This window comes from Lissotriton helveticus, chromosome 2_1, assembly GCF_964261635.1.
Source record: "Lissotriton helveticus chromosome 2_1, aLisHel1.1, whole genome shotgun sequence".
NCBI classification, from domain to species: Eukaryota; Metazoa; Chordata; class Amphibia; order Caudata; family Salamandridae; genus Lissotriton; species Lissotriton helveticus.
The window spans coordinates 1,059,677,606-1,059,694,320 of record NC_136059.1 but is presented as its reverse complement, the minus strand read 5'-3'; the positions used below and the strand labels follow the sequence as shown (position 1 = coordinate 1,059,694,320).

General features: G+C 46.6%; 1 protein-coding gene across 2 annotated transcripts in view; it reads left to right on the top strand.

Moving 5' to 3' along the window:
- The window catches only part of VPS13A (vacuolar protein sorting 13 homolog A), a 2,196,319-nt gene that overhangs the window by 410,421 nt on the left and 1,769,183 nt on the right, over positions 1-16,715 (top strand). For both annotated transcript variants that reach the window (XM_078675860.1, XM_078675861.1), the window contains exons 18-19: positions 8,103-8,310; positions 8,423-8,537. In XM_078675860.1, the coding sequence (XP_078531986.1) occupies positions 8,103-8,310; positions 8,423-8,537 (323 nt within the window). The remainder of the gene's footprint in view (positions 1-8,102; positions 8,311-8,422; positions 8,538-16,715) is intronic.

Genomic DNA, 16,715 nt, shown 5'->3' with positions numbered 1-16,715 from the left:
TATGGTGTTGCGCCATTCTGGCAGTTTTGTGATACCTTGTCTCCCATTGTCTTTTGCTCTTCCGAGCTACTTGGGTTGCTGTTTGGCTACACCACCACCGCCTCCCCCATAATCTGTCACTCTGTTGCCGGCTTAGTGCTTTGGGCACATTCTGTTGTTCTGTTGCAGACCCGCCTCTCCCTTGGGGTATGGCTGTGGTATCTATTCTAAGTTAAGGAATCTGCGGCTAGATGTCTCTATCAGATGTACGAGTTACTTACCTTCAATAACGATGTATCTGGTAGAGACGTTGTCTAGCCGCAGATTCCTTAACGCCCACCCATCCTCCCCGTTCTGCGAGGACCTTGCCAAGTGGGCTTCTCCGCTTTGCCTCATTTTAGTTGGCACTGGTTTTCATCCAGGGTGCTTACATTGGTGCGACCCTTTTAAGTATTACCATATGCAGCTGCCTCCCTCCAATTGGCTTCTTTCCTGTACAACACTGCTTTTGGATTCACCTTCATCAGGAGATTCTTCTTCTTCTCCTGTTGCCTTCCCTCCCTCCGGCCTTCTCCATTGACTCAGGGCTCTTATCTCCTCTATAGTCATCTTCCTTGGGGATCTGCTGGGTTGTGTTTTGGCCTTGCATTACTATAAGGAAGTGCCATTCTTTTCATACCTTCTCGCAGTAGATTGTTGTTCTTCCTGTGCTCCGTCCTTGTTGGCTGGCACAGTTCTACGTGGTAATAACAGTCTACCTTTGTCTGTTGAGAAATTCTCCCCTTGTTAGTCAGCCTTTGGGGAGGGTCCATGCTTCGCTTGCAAGGTTCTTTCTCGGAGCTTTGCTCTGCCTTTACTTCTTCACTTATATGTAAACAGTGTCTGATACTGTCTTTTATGATGGTGTTATATGACCTCGCTGATGTCACGTCCGTGGACGACATTGGGCGCGGTCATGTGGCGCCGTCCCCCGGCGCGCAGAGGTGCTGCTGCAAAATGTTTTCCAGATCCAGTCTGATGCCTGGGGATATTCTAAGTCAAGGAATCTGCGGCTAGACAACATCTCTACCAGATACATCGTTACCGTAGGTAAGTAACTCGTACTTCAGTGCCATTGGCACTGATATCCAATTTGATTCTCATATGGTTCAGCCTGTCTCCAATTCTTTTCTTTCAGCATTGCTCCATACTTTTAGTGATGCCCCCACACCAGTGCCAGATTGTCTTGCAAGCCCCATCTTAGTTTCGTACCTCCTCAATCTCTGACCTGCACCACCTCTTTGACCTGCGTTCTTTTACTGCCAAGTCCTAAACCACCGTAGGATAGTCGATGACATGCTGGCCTCAGTGTCTATTCAATACAATAGTTCACACTTTCGTACCTACAAGAACAATTGGTAGACTTTGTCCTATTTAGGTCATGCCTACGCAGCGCGCAAGCGCTGCTTAGGAGGGGACCTTTTGCAATCGCTCACGTCTTTTGGTTAAACGTATGCATGTCTTGCATTGCTTTGTATTGCAACATGTGCACGTTTGGCGGTATTGTTGCTGGAGCAAGCAGCTGCGCCATCTGTTTGTAATTATCGCGCTTTTTTATCGCTGCTTGCTCCCTTAAGGTAAACGCTGTGGATGAACTTTCACTTTCGCTGCAGCGGACAAGAGTTTCGAGGGCGTCTATTCCATTGCCACGGGGGGGGGATATGTATCTTGTTTTAAGAACATATTGGAAAGAGTGTTTAGCACTATTCATTGCATCGGTACACATTTAAGTATGACCTAATTGCTTCTTCGTCACTTCTTCATTCGTCTTGCATCACTGAAAATATCAGAGAAAAGTAGTTTGTTTTTATGTGTGTAGCTCTTTATTTTCCGTTGTGCAACTTGTTTCCTTTCTTTGTTTTGTATGCCAAAGATGCATGTTTATCCCTGTAAATATTAGCCAACGTGCTAAATATTAAGGAGTTGTTGAAAGATAGGCTAATTCGATGACACACACCTTTGATTGTTTGTGTGATGTATTTAATTAATGTATTGGGATCTGGTTTGCTTACTCCAAGCATTTTCGGCCCCCTCCCAAGGGACCGCAGTGGATCAAACCCTGTTCTTGTTCAGACTCTCTCCCTTCTGAACACAGCCCCCTCGCCCCCGTACCCACCACCCTCTGTGCTCCATCCTCGACTCAGACGTATTTTGAAATGAAATGAAATGAAAGCAAATTTATAACGCGCAACCTCAGCCCCATGGGCATCAAGGCGCCTAACCAAAAAAATACTGACATGTCCAGAGGGCTAATTACTAGTAAGCTTTCTTGAAACACCATGTTTTGAGGGCTTTTTTGAAGAGGGGCAATGAGGATAGGGACTTAAGCTCTAAGGGGAGGCTTTGTGCCTGCAGCCGAGAAGCGGCGCTGGGACTCCTGTGCGCCTCACTGAGGACCGGCGGGAAGCCAGACACTCTTTCCTGCTCTTGCCAGCCATTAAAGGGCCGCCCTCAGGAGCTGCTGCCCTCAACGGTTTAGAGCCGGGGCGGCGGCGATCGTAGCATTGAAATAGTATACTATTAGGCCGCGAAATAACTACGCATTTGCCATGTGGCAATAACTGTAAAAAAGAGCGAGAAACATTCAACCAGTGGTAGAATTGTACAACGTCTAACCAGAAATTTGTGAAGAACTGACAGAATCTTCTCTTGGCCATAATGTGCGTTCTTACACACACCACTTTACTTCGCTGTCTCAGTGTAACGTAGCGTCGGGCCGGAGGCCATCTTGAAGGAGTTCTCATCGGTGGAACCGAAGTTTTTAGGGGGAGCCACTCTTTGTGCATGAATGCAGCTGTGTGGTTGAAATGTACTGCGATGCTCGACTGCCCTCTGCAGGACAAGGCACTTTAATACAGGTGGTAAGGACCAAGATAGTGTTGAACAGAGACATTAATGCAGCAGACGTTGCAGGGAAGCCACGCGCCACAAAGACATGCCTCTCCTAGCTCCACAGCATCGCCTCTAGCACACCCTAGGCTTGCAGAATTGACTAGGTAGCCGCCGGGCTGATGGGACTGGCAGAGAACATAGCTCTTAGCGTGCCTGCAAGCTCCACAACCTAAACCTGTTGCGTTCTTTCAGCTATAATCTTTTTACCGTACCTAATTATAACGTCACTTTAACATTTTTTTTCTATGGATTTCTGTGTTTGTTTTATGCAACACTACAATCGCTTAAACTTCAGGAAGGGTTTAAAGATCCCGGTTGTTGTACTCACCATACTGCTTATAGTGCCTAGAGGCTAGTGAGGGAAAGGCACCTAACATGCAAATAAAAAACAGGGGTGTGTGAAATGTGCGTACCTTTTTAAAAAAAACGTAATTAGGTGTTAATTTCAGCAACATTACGCAAAACGTGCATCCTCATTTTACGCTCTATTTTGGAGTGAAAATCATCCTTCGTTCATTTTCAATGCAGGCATACATTTTGCTCTAAAAAAGTGCAAAAAACGAAAGCACTACAAACAAGCATTGGCAATAGGTCTCGCCTTTGGGACCCTATAAGTGTTTAGCCATGCAACAGTTGATGTTGTTGCACCAAGAATATTGTGCTCGATAACTAAACTCTTATAAGGTCCCAAAAGCGAGACCTATTGGCTATGCCAGGGGTACTCATAGTACGGCCCGCTGGCCGCCAGCGGCCCGGCAAGCCTTTCTCGGCGGCCCGCGGACCTTGCACACTGTAGCTGTGTTTTTTTTGTTTTTAAAGAATGTGAGCAAACACCGCCGGTTGCAGCAGGGCGGACTCGGATCTAGGCTGAGCTGTTAATTAAATCCCTCTTTTGAACCCTGCCACCTTCCATTTGGACACTTCCAGGAGCTGCCCCTGGTCGCCAGCCTCCTGTGGTGTGTGCAGAAGGTGACAGGACAGAGGGGGTCGCCCTGTGGTGCCTGCCGCCTGCCAGCAAATGGGCTGTGAAAGGTGATAACGCGCCACACACAGCATCAAGGAATTACACTCGCGCTGTTTGGGATTCTGAAAATAACATCAACCCTTCGCAGCACCCAGTGACTGCACCAGTGCTGGCCTCAGAGATGGTCTATTGTTCGTTTGTTAGGTCTCGCGACCTATCGATGCGCGCAAGCGCATCGAGCGGAGCGAGAATTCATGTCCTGAAAATCCTCGTCAAACCAAGGGCTTCGTTCCTGCGGTTTTCTTGACGTTCACGTGGCCACAGGCACGCGCTTTTGGGCCATAAACTCTGTTCCCCAGCTCCAGCACCTCCCCTGTCTCTCCCCGCAAACACAGCCTTACATTCATTTCTCCTCCCCCTCCCCAGCCAGCATCCCCCAGGCCGTAGCAGCACTCCTCCCACACCAGCACCTCCCCTCTCTCTCCCCGCAAACACAGCCTTTACTTTCATTTCTCCTCCCCCTCGCCAGCCAGCTTCCCCCAGGCCGTAGCAGCACTCCTCCCACACCAGCACCTCCCCTCTCTCTCCCCGCAACCACAGCCTTTACTTTCATTTCTCCTCCCCCTCCCCAGCCAGCTTCCCCCAGGCCGTAGCAGCACTCCTCCCACACCAGCACCTCCCCTCTCTCTCCCCGCAAACACAGCCTTTACTTTCATTTCTCTTCCCCCTCCCCAGCCAGCTTCCCCCAGGCCGCAGCAGCACTCCTTGGAACATGTCTTTGAACATGCCGAATCTGAGTAAGGGTGATTGCCTGCAGAGAGAAAATAATGCAGTTCATCTCGGATGAAACATGTCCTGCTGCTTAAGTTCCTTAACAGGCCCGTCCAGGCCGCACTCCCACTTACCGGATCAATGCAATTCCTTCAAACACCCACTTCCTCCCTCCCCTCCCCGACTCCGGCCAAAAAAAGCCTTCCCTAAATGAAACACTTATATGCATTTGATTTCTGGACTGTAATTACCGGACCCTGCGCATTGATTGGTCCAGTCCGTATTGACAGCCATTGGTGATTGATATGTCAGCACTTTCCAGCCTGGCAGCAAGCTCCTCCGGGATAGATGGCGTCTTGCGCTCCTTGCTGTCTCGCGGCCGAGAGGTCTCTAACTTTGCTGCTTCTTTTGAAATGCTGCAGACGTGCACGACACGGGTTGGGTACTTGGGTGGTTGTTTGGGGAAACCCCCGGTGGAGGGCCAAGTATTTTGGACTGAAATGTCGCCAAACTTGACTTTTTTTCAGAGACAGCGCAAGAATTATCGGCACTAAGGCAAAAAATAACATTTTTGTCCGGTTCTTCCCCCGAGACTTATTCCCAGTTCCCATTTTCAATACGGTGCTCTCTGCTGCCCCCTGCTGGTGACAGCGAAAGGCAGCTCAAGCAGCTTTCTTGATGAACCTGCTGTGTGCGGAGACTTTAGATTTAAAGCACCATTATTAATACTAACAAATGCAACAAACGCAAACATTCATTAGAGCAAGCCACATCTCCCAGATGTCCAGGCAAAGAGGTCGACAAAGAGAACTACAAAACAAGCATTGGCATTGCCAATAGGTCTCGCTTGTGGGACCTTATAAGTATTTAGTTTTGCAGCACAATATACTTGGTGCACCAAGGATATTGTGCTGCAAAAATAAATACTTATAAGGTCCCACAAGCGAGACCTATTGGCAATGCCAATGCTTGTTTTTGTATTGCGATTCACCCGCAGCCTCCAGGCACTTCCTTTGTGTCATTTTCAGAGGCATTTGAAATTGATTTGGTATGTTACATGTTCAGAAAAGCAACGCCTCGCAATTAGGAGGGACATACATATTCTTTAATAAATCTTGTTAATTTCCATTTTGTTTTAAAAAATGTTGCTTGTAAAACAATCCTTAGACTTCATGCTGTGAAATGGGTAAACCGGTACCCCTCTATGTGTGCTTGTGTAACGTAAACGGTGCTGATGTAAAACGCTCCAATACCATAAATCTGCAACAACAATAAAATGTATGTGTGGCTGCCGGTCACCGGGTACTGTCTGTATAGTTCGGAGAAACCTTGGCCCAGGAAAGCCATGAACAGGCAGGCTCCCGGCGGTGTTTGATGAGACGCTCCTTAGGGAGGCAAACAAGAGAGAAACGCACAAAAGGAGAGTAAGAGGAGGAAGAAAAAGACGGAAAATAGTTGCCGAGGGAGGAAGCAGCAATGCAAATAAAACCGACAAGAGTGAGATAAAGAGGCAGGGACTGTCTGTGGTAGATTAAAGAGGCATGAGGAAGAATTTTGCAGCCTTGGTATTGTGCACCCCAACCTCTGATAGTGCGGGCAGTTGGCTTCTTAAATAACATTTGTGTCCCGGCGCTTATTCATTTGCAAATTAAGTTATGGGCAGGATATAGTACCAGAATATTAAAAAGAAATATTATTGTGCAAAAATATTGCACCCTAAATATACACTCCCAGAATATTGTGGAATTCATTATATATGGGTAAGTTCAGATTTAATATATCTAACTCACTGACTGACTGACTAAGAGAGAGACTGAATGACTGAGAGTGAGACTGACTGACTGAGATTGACTAGGAGTGAGAGAGCAAGAGACTGTGACTAAGAGAGAGATTGACTGACAGAGAGACTGACTAAGAAGAGAGACTGACTGACTGAAGTAGAGACTGACTGAGGTAGAGAGAGACTGTCTGACTGACTGAGGTAGAGAGACTGACAGAGAGAGTGACAGCGAGGCTGAAAGAGAGAGAGAGACTGACTGACAGAGCGAGAGACTGACCAAGAGAGAGACTGACTGACAGAGAGAGAGATTCACAGAGAGAAACCGACAGAGAGAGACACTGACTGAGAGAGAGACTGACTGGCTGAGAGAGAGACTGTCTAGGAGACTGACTGATACCGACTAGGAGAGATAGAGAGACTGTGACTAAGAGAGAGCCTAACTGACAGAGAGAAACTGACTGACTGACAGAGAGAGACTGACTGAGAGAGAGACACTGACAGAGAGAGAGACTGACTGATTGGGAGAGAGACTGACTAACGGAAAGAGAGAGACTGACTTACTGAGAGACTGATTGACTGACTTACTGAGAGACTGATTGGCTGACGGAGAGAGACTGAGTGACTGAGACTGAATTACAGAGAGAGTAATTGAGAGTGAGACTGACAGAGAGGGAGAGACTGACTCAGAGAGACTGACTGAAAGAGCGAGAGAGAGACTGACTGAGAGTAAGACTGAGAGAGACTGACTGAGAGAGAGACTGACTGAGAGAGAGACTGACTGAGAGAGAGACTGACTGAGAGAGAGACTGACTGAGAGAGAGACTGACTGAGAGAGAGACTGACTGAGAGAGAGACTGACTGAGAGAGAGACTGACTGACTGAGAGAGAGACTGACTGACTGAGAGAGAGACTGACTGACTGAGAGAGAGACTGACTGACTGAGAGAGAGACTGACTGACTGAGAGAGAGACTGACTGACAGAGAGAGAGAGACTGACTGACTGACTGAGAGAGAGACTGACTGACAGAGAGAGAGAGACTGACAGACAGACAGAGAGAGAGAGACTGAGAGAGAGACTGACAGAGCGAGAGAGAATGACTGACAGAGAGGGAGAGAGAGACTGTGATGGAATTGGAGTCCCAGTGTGTATGAAGCTATGCAATGCCTCTAAAGATTGCTATTGTCTGCTAATAAAAATGTATTATCAAAATGAGCTCTTTGTAGTTAGATCTCCTTTAAAATACAGCATTGTCTCTTTTCAAATGGGTTTGATTTTTTTTTTTTACTTTAGCCCTACCCCTCCCACTAACTCCCCCCACTGACCCCACTCCTACCGGTGCGGCCCTCGGCCACAAACCACACTGTAATTTCGGCCCCCAACAGAGAGTTTGTGAGTACCCATGGGCTATGCCAATGCTTGTTAATAGATATTTTTCCAAATTCACAAAATCTGTACATGGTGGGTTAAGTAATACTCATGGAATTGTTTTGCTTTTGAAACGTTTTTTTCAGCATGGTTGTGTGGAAGTAGAATTTTCATATAGGTGTCTGAAATTGTGCATGTGTCATACTCGGCTCATTGGCAGGTTAGTTTCTCAATGCAGCCACGCAGTTATTGGAGAGAAACCTACATGTATTATTTGTACTAAAGACAAATTATGGATTTATCTATTACAGATTTGAAGCAAAAATAGGCACATTTGAGGTCGCTGGTGCACAGCAGGGTAAATCAGTGCCTTGTTTGTTGTCATCTCGAAACGTTGAGAAAAACAAGGAAAACAAGGTGTCACTGTTAAGCCTTATGTTTGAAACGAATCCTCTGGACGAGAGCTCTGACCAGAAACTTCGAGTAGAATCCCAGCCATTGGAAATTATATATGATGCAGTAAGTAAGATGTACTAAAACTATTATTTTTTTATTTATGTTGTTTAATTCTGTGACAAGTTGCAATGTATATGTATAATGTATATGCTAATCATTCTCAAATTCTCACCAGAAAACCATCAATAGCTTAGCTGATTTTTTCCGACCACCACAAGATGTGCACCTGGAGCAGCTGACGTCAGCAACTTTGATGAAGCTCGAAGAATTCCGTGAAAAGACTTCCACAGGTATTTGTCAATAACTCCAATCTGTGATGTAAAATGAAACATTTTGAAAGAAAGTTATTTATTGAGATTGCCTGATACATACACTGCTTCTCACAGCGTACAACCTCGTACATTCGATTCTCCGCACACTGAGTGTCATTACCATCAGGCGCATGTTCAGTTTCCTATTCCCAAATTCACCACTCCCCTTATGTCTCTATGATCTTATTCTTGTTCATATCCTATTGACCAATTCTTCTCCCACTACTGTGTGCCCAGGCCACATTAAACCAGAGGACCTATTGACGGAAGCTTCAGGATTCACATGTGAAAGTGAATTTGACACGCCACAAATCTTTGGAAGCCAAATATCGTTTGTAGACGGTAACCGGCAAACAGAGGAGCAATCTTGATATATGGCTCATGGTGTCTGAAGGTATGAAACCCTACCCTCGGAGCCTGTGTTGGGGATGTGCCTGGCATGGCACTGTAGGACACTTTTTTTTCTTGGCACCCAATATTTCATTTCTTTCATCGTGGTCCATCTGTGGTAACCTACCACTTGTTTCAGAATGTGATTGACTTAATTTTATCTTCCATAGAAAGCATACCCTAAATACACATCAGAACTCCAGATATTAACTTAATCTGCTGCATCTATTGTGCAGCTGCCATGTATTGCAGTATACATTACAAAAGTCATTCTGACTAACACACAAGTAGGTAGAAATCGATAAATTATTTTATGAGGTACGCTCCCAGAATTGTAGCGGTCAGTTCCAAATTGATTCCTGAGTATCCACCCCACTGGCTGTTTGTCACCTAGGCATATGGATGCTGTGCTTCTTTGAGGCATATCCCCAAACATTCTTATGTTTCTCATTCTAATCTACACTTGCACGTAGATTCCTCTATTATGAGCAAGGGGTGGGTGGTAAAGCCTTTATTTAGATCAGTAGTTTTTGATGCCTACAGATTAAATGCAAATACAGACATGAAGACATTTTTGCATGCAAAAGCACTTTAAAATCAGACTTCTTGGCTTTTCCAGTGTGCTGTAGTAGTCGTGTTGAAGGTGTGGTAATGGTAGCAATGAAGGTTTCATTTATATTGGTGGTATAGATAGTGATGATGCAGTTATGGCGGTGGTGGTATTTGTATTGGTGGTATTAGTGATGGCGGTTGTGGCACTGCTGGTGATTGTATTGGTGATTTAATTGATTTTACTAGTGTTGATGGAATTATTTGTGTTGTTGGTAATGTCATGTGTTTTGATTGTTGGATTGGTTCTCTTGTTAGTGGTGGCACTGTTGGTGTTGGTAGTTATGGTGAGGAATCCGTGATATTGTGGTGTTTACAGGAATGGTGGTATTAATGTTATTGGAAGTGTTCATTATTTTATTGGAGATGGTGGTATTATTTATACTGATGCAGGTAGTAGCATTGATATTGATGCTTCAGTTGGTGTGATACTTACTGGTGGTGATCTAACTATTGGCTATGGTCTTGGTGGTGGTATTGATGATGGATGTGGTGGTTTGGAAGGTACTGTTAGTGATATAGGTGATGGTAGTGTTATTGGTGGCAGCTGTGGTGGGATTTGTTGTGATATTCTGTTTGTGGTGGTGTTGTTGGTAGCGATAGTTGTATAGTGGTGTTGATGTTGGTGGTGGTTTGTTAGCAAATCAAAAAGGAGAGAGAGGACTAGGTAAGCCAGTCCGGGTCCCCTGGTTATATGTAGAGATATCAATATAGGACTAGCTATGTTGTGTTTAGAGGAGACTCAGAAGGTATATCTGTAGGCAAACCCTTAGGTTTGGACATGAAGCCCTCACACACCAACCTAGTTGGTGTCATGCTTCATCATCGGGCCCACCACAGTGACACCGAATGTGTCCCGGGTGTGCTGCGACTCCAGATTACTGAGGAGCAGGTATTCTTACTGAGTGTGCAGTGCTGGTGAGAATGGAGGTGAAAGGTTTAAAAGCTATCCAGGTGGTCCCAGTTCCCTCGGGAACTGGGACCACCTGGATAGCTTTTAAACCTTTCACCTCCATTCTCACCAGCACTGCACACTCAGTAAGAATACCTGCTCCTCAGTAATCTGGAGTCGCAGCACACCCGGGACACATTCGGTGTCACTGTGGTGGGCCCGATGATGAAGCATGACACCAACTAGGTTGGTGTGTGAGGGCTTCATGTCCAAACCTAAGGGTTTGCCTACAGATATACCTTCTGAGTCTCCTCTAAACACAACATAGCTAGTCCTATATTGATATCTCTACTGGTGGTGGTTTGTTGGCATCTTGTGTGTGTTGGGTGGTGTTGCTGGTGTAAGAATTCTGTTCAGGTGCCCATACAATAACAAACTACTACCCACCAAACTATTAACCTGTATTATTACACCTTGTAATTGCTTTATGTTCATCACATCAGTCCTGCCTAACCACAAGAGAGCTGTCTTAATATCCCAAGCAAAAAGCTGTTTGAGGACTAAGTAAGGGACAGGCTCACACTATTGCTTTGACATAAGCATTCACAAATGCTTGGTTTATTTCTCTATACAATGCATATATGAGATAAGTGAATGTGACAAAGTGCAATTGTTGAGTGTACCTTATAGATATAATATAGTGCCTCATTCATTGCGAGGCAAGCACATAAGGGGCAGATGGTACACCAGTCAGCCAGAAGCGTAAATTGAGCAAAAATCCTCCTTTGAGCTGCTCTCAGATGTGACTGACAAAGTTTCAAGCCAGTGGCTAAAGAAGGTTGATTGATATAAACCGTTGGTTAAGGGAGGCTGAACCAAAGGCTGCTCTGTCTTCTGTAAGCAGTAGTTGTTGCAGTTAGCTGTACTATCAACATAGACCTTTAAAATAGAAAAAGTTAAACATCACGCATATTCAAAAAGTATCTAAAAAGAAATATACATTCTTGATGAATGCCTTACATTTTGATAATGTTAATTAAATGATTTAGGTGAAATGGGTTGTGATAGACTGTGTTCTCTTCCAGGGATCCTCATCAATAGTCATAAGCACATGAAACACAATCATATATGTGATAAACATATATGTATCTCTATACATACATACATACATACACACACACATATATATATATATATATATATATATATATATATATATATATATATATATATATATATATATATATATACATATTAAACAAGCAAATGCAGCCTTCCATATCCTAGAGCTGACCAATGTTGTGAGGACTCCCCTGTATATCATAAGCAGTACATTAAAAACCAGGGAAAAACAACAGCAAAGCATGTTTGAAACTATTGTAATGCTTAGCACTCAACACAAACCCATAGATAGGACTTAAAGCATTGACAGCTCACAGGCTTCATTGCAGAAAACATGGCCAAAAAGGCTGAAAATCGAACTCATAGCAATAAACTGGCACCGTGCCTTTAAGGCAGCCATGACCCCTAGCTTCCCGTCATGCCTCAGGGATGCCTCAGCATGTTTGAAACTATTTTAATTTAGCACTCAGCACAAACCCATAGATAGGACTTAAAGCATTGACAGCTCACAGCCTGCATTGCAGAACACATGGCCAAAAAGGCTGAAAAGCGAACTCATAGCAACATAGCAATAAACTGGCACCGTGCCTTTAAGGCAGCCATGACCCCTAGCTTCCTGTCATGCCTCAGGGGTGACAGTTAGATCAGTTGTTCTTTCCGGCTCCTTCAGGAAGGACCCTGGTTACACAGCTCCACTTCTTTCTGATTTTAGTCAGAAATAATCTTCACTTTTCTGGATTTTTGTGCCTTACTTCGACGTTTTACATATTAGGAAGTAAGGTTCTGTCTTTTTTTTGACAGGATTTGGCAATTTTTCCACTCAAATATGCCATCTCTTTGACCCCTGCCCTTCTTGTGGAAAAAAGAAGACCAGGTCAGACTTTCATGAAGTCTTTATACTTTGTCTACCCAAGGACCACGAGCCCAAGACTTGTCCTCATTGCCAGTCTTTATCTAAGAGGACTCTGAAAGACAGAGAAAGAACCCGTTTTTATGGATTGGCAGAAAAGGAGAAAACTTCTTCCAGAGGCAGTTCACTAGCGAGGAAGGGCTCCAAGAAGGCTAGATCTCCTTCTAGGAGCAGGATTCGTCACTCTTCCTCTTCAGCGTTGGGCTCGGCGCTGAAAAAGCTACCACCGGTGGGTCATATGTCCAAAAGAAGACCGTAGATGGCGGGCTCGCCGCCGAGAGAACACCGACATTCAGGTACGTGAATACATTCACCGTCGACGTCGAAGAAACCTCCGCCGTCGTCAACCCGGCGACGATCGGTGTCGAGGAGCGGAAGCTCTCCGCCTTCGTCAACTCGGCGACGATCGGCGTCGAGGAGCAGAAGTCCTCCGCCGTTGTCAACCCGGCGGCGATCGGCGTCGAGGATCAGGAGCCCTCCGTCATCGTCATCTCTGCGACGATCGGCGTCGAGGATCAGAAGCCCTCCTGCGTCGTCAACACGGCGACGATCGTCTTCGAAGAGCAGAAGTCCTCTGCCGCCGTCGTCTCCACGACGTTCGGCATCGATGCGCAGAGGTACTCCGATATCGTCGGCGAGGCGATCGACGTCGAGGAACAAAGAATCGACGTCGAGACCGGTTCCAACACCTGGCCGAGAATCGACATCGAGAAGGAGGTCAAAGTCGGCGTCGAGAAGAGCTCCGTCAGAGCAGGTCATACGCTCGACGTCGAGAGCCGCATCAGTAAGGTCTTGAGAGGGCTCCGTGGTTTTGGTGACTGAATCAGCGTCACAGCACTCATCCTCTCACTCCTCAAGACGCCCTTCATCAAGACATTCGCCATCTGCATCCCCAGAGCGGCATTCAAAGAGGTCGCGACAAAGATCACCTTCACATCACAGGGGGGCCTCCCCTTCTGTTCACTTACCTCCGAGATGGCTCCTTCCCCTCCATCACTAGAGCAAAAATCCTACAGGAGCATCTCGACGAGAAGAGGAATACACCAGTCCTCTCCATAAATTGCCTATACAGCGATTGGTGCAGGAGGTAGATAGATCACCTTCAGCCAGACGTAGGGACCGTCCTGGCAGATTGCGTGAGCGCAGACCTTCCAGTTCCCGTCACAAAAGGAGACGTTCTCCTACATGGTCTTCCTTCTCCACTCGCTCCTCTAAAAGGGACTATTCACCCACTCTATCGGATAGTCCTCTGTCAAGAGTGTCTCCGCTAGATGACATAAATATATACCACGATGCACTGCAGAAAGGAGCTCAAAAACTGAACATTGAGATGTCAACTCAGGTTACAACTACGGTGATTTTTGAGACGTTGCATCAAATATCTGCGTCTCGACCGTTGCTCCCTCTGGTTCCTGGTCTTCTGGAACCAGTTATGGACATTTTTCTAACTCAATCCACTATTCAGGCTGCACCGGCTAGGATTCAGAAGAAGTACAAGCCGGCAGGAACAGACCCTGTATTCTTAAAATTGGATCCGGCTGCGGACTCTGTTATCATCTCGGCGGCAAGAAAAAGACATGCAGTTGCGGCGTCTTCATCAGTCCCTCCGGACAAAGAAAGTAGGTACCAGGACTCTTGGGGACGGAAGGTTTGTGGGTCTGCAGCATCATCGCTAAAAGTATCTAGCGCAGCAGCTTTATTAGGCCGCTATGAACGAGCCTTTTGGGACTCCCTGGAACGTTTCAAGGTGAATTTCCCTAAAGAAGATCAGAAGGATTCTGAGGAGATCATCACAGAGGGATCCCTTGTGGCCAACCAGATGATTGGCACGGCAGCGGATGGTGCTACTCTGTCGGCACATTCGTATGCGCATGGCATTTGCGCTAGGAGGTCGGCCTGGTTAAGGCTGACAGCTCTTAAACCAGATGCACAGCAGAGAATTCTGCACCTTCTTTTTTCGGGCTCCACCCTGTTCAGTGCCCACACCGATGAAGAGATGGCTAGGATGAAAGCTGAACTAGACACTCTCAAAGCGGTGGGATTAGAAAAGAAGAAGGAATTCAAACGGAGATACAGACCCAACCAATGCAAGGGCTACCAACAGACGGTTCAAACCCCTCAATGGTCCCAAAGCAAAAACCAAGGCAAATCACAGTTCCAGGCCCTTAAGTCGAACAGAGGTAGAGGAGATCACCGGCAGCAATCCTCTAACACGGCCAGATCAGCAGGGAAGCAATGAGCAGGAGCTTCCTCTGGGGCCGTTGCCCACTCCAGTGGGAGGAAGTGTGTCACATCATCTGAAAGAGTGGTGGAGCATAACAAAAGATCTTTGGGTGCTCAGTATACAGCGCAATGGATACGCACTACGTTTTCATGTGCCGCTTCATCAAATATGTCCGCATCTGCAAGCAGGAGATTGGATGTGTTCGATGGACCTCCAAAACGCGTACTTCCAGATACCTATCGTGCCATGTCATGCAAATACCTACGATTCGTAGTCGGCAGCAAGCTTTATCAATTCAAGGTCTTGCCCATCGGGCTGAAATCTCCCCCACAAGTCTTTACCAAGTGCATGGCAATGGTGGCCGCGGCTCTGCACAGAAGGGGTCTGTTTGTTTACCCTTACTTGGACGATTGGCTCCTGAAAGGGCCATCTCCCGAAAAGTAAGGAACGATTTTCAAGTCTTCCTGATGCTGCTCTGCAGGCTGGGTCTTCATGTGAACATGGAAAGATCAGTTCACCAGCCTACTCAGACAATCCATTATTTGGGCTCCACTCTGGATTCAAACAAAGGAAGAGCGTTTCCTTCGGAGGAGAGACTTCTCCAGACAGATCACCCAACGGTCCGGCAAGTGGCGTCTTTGCTGGGATCAATGGCCTCTTGCATATTTCTCATTCCCAACGCCAGGCTGAGGATGAGGCTGTTGCAACAGGACCTGGAGGACAAGTGGAAGGAAGCATCAGGTCGCTGGGAAGACCGTATTGTGCTCTCTCATGCAGCAAGGTTGCCCATTCTATGGTAGACTCAACCGAAGAACCTCTTGGTGCGAGTCCCCTTCCTTCAACCAGTTCCGGCGCAAACCTTGATAACAGACACATCTCTTGAAGGATGGGCGGCGCACATGGATTGCCTGCAGATGCAGGGCCGGTGGTCCATCAAGGAACAGTCCTATCATATAAACATTTTAGAGCTGCGAGCAGTCCACTTAGCTCTGGAAGCTTTTCAGCCCTCAATCAAGGCCAACTCAATTCTGATCCAAACAGACAACACGACCACCATGTATTACCTCAACAAACAGGGTGGTACGCGTTCTTGCCCGCTCTCCCTGGAAGCTCAATCGATTTGGCACTGGCTCCTGGCACCTGGCCCGAGGCCTCTCCATCAGGCCAGTGCATCTACCAGGGGAGCAAAACGTGCGGGCAGACGCACTCAATTGGCACTTTGAAGATCAGCCAGCATGGGTGCTAAACGACGAGGTGGTGGCGGATATTTTCCATCAATGGGGTCAACCTTCCATAGATTTGTTTGCAGATGACCAAGACAAAAAATGCCACGCCTTCGCATCCAGGTTCCACCATCCAAGGACGAGGGGGAATGTGCTTTTGATGGATTGGTCCGGAATATTTGCGTACGCCTTTCCTACCCTGTTTCTGATACCGGAGGTGGTGTCCAAGCTCATACGATCCAGCATGACGATGATCTTGATAGCTCCGGATTGGCCGCGTCAGTGGTGGTACCTGGACCTGTTGCAGTTGTCGGTACTCCCGCACAAGAGGCTACCTTACAGACCGAACCTGTTGACCAAGATGGACTGGAAGATTTTCCATCCCAGCCTTCCCTCACTGAACTTGGCAGCATGGCTCCTGAGGTCCTGCAATATGGACACTTGAAGTTACCGCAGGACTGCATGCACATCCTGAAAGAGGCAAAGAGACCTTCCACGAGAGCATCGTACTCTTAAGTGGAAGAGATTCTATTTGTGGTCTATGCGTAATCATTTTTAATCCAACAACGGGACAGGAAGAGGTGATTCTTCCTTACCTCCTTGATTTAGCCAAAGCAGGTTTGAAGTACCCCTCAATCAGCGTGCACTTGGCGGCCATTATGGCCTACAGAAAGTCTCCCAACCAACCTTCCTTTTTTCAACTGCAGGTGGTTAAGGATTTCCTGCAGGTGGTTAAGGATTTCCTACAGGGGTTGAAGAAGGTCTATCACCCTGTTCGGCCTCGTTC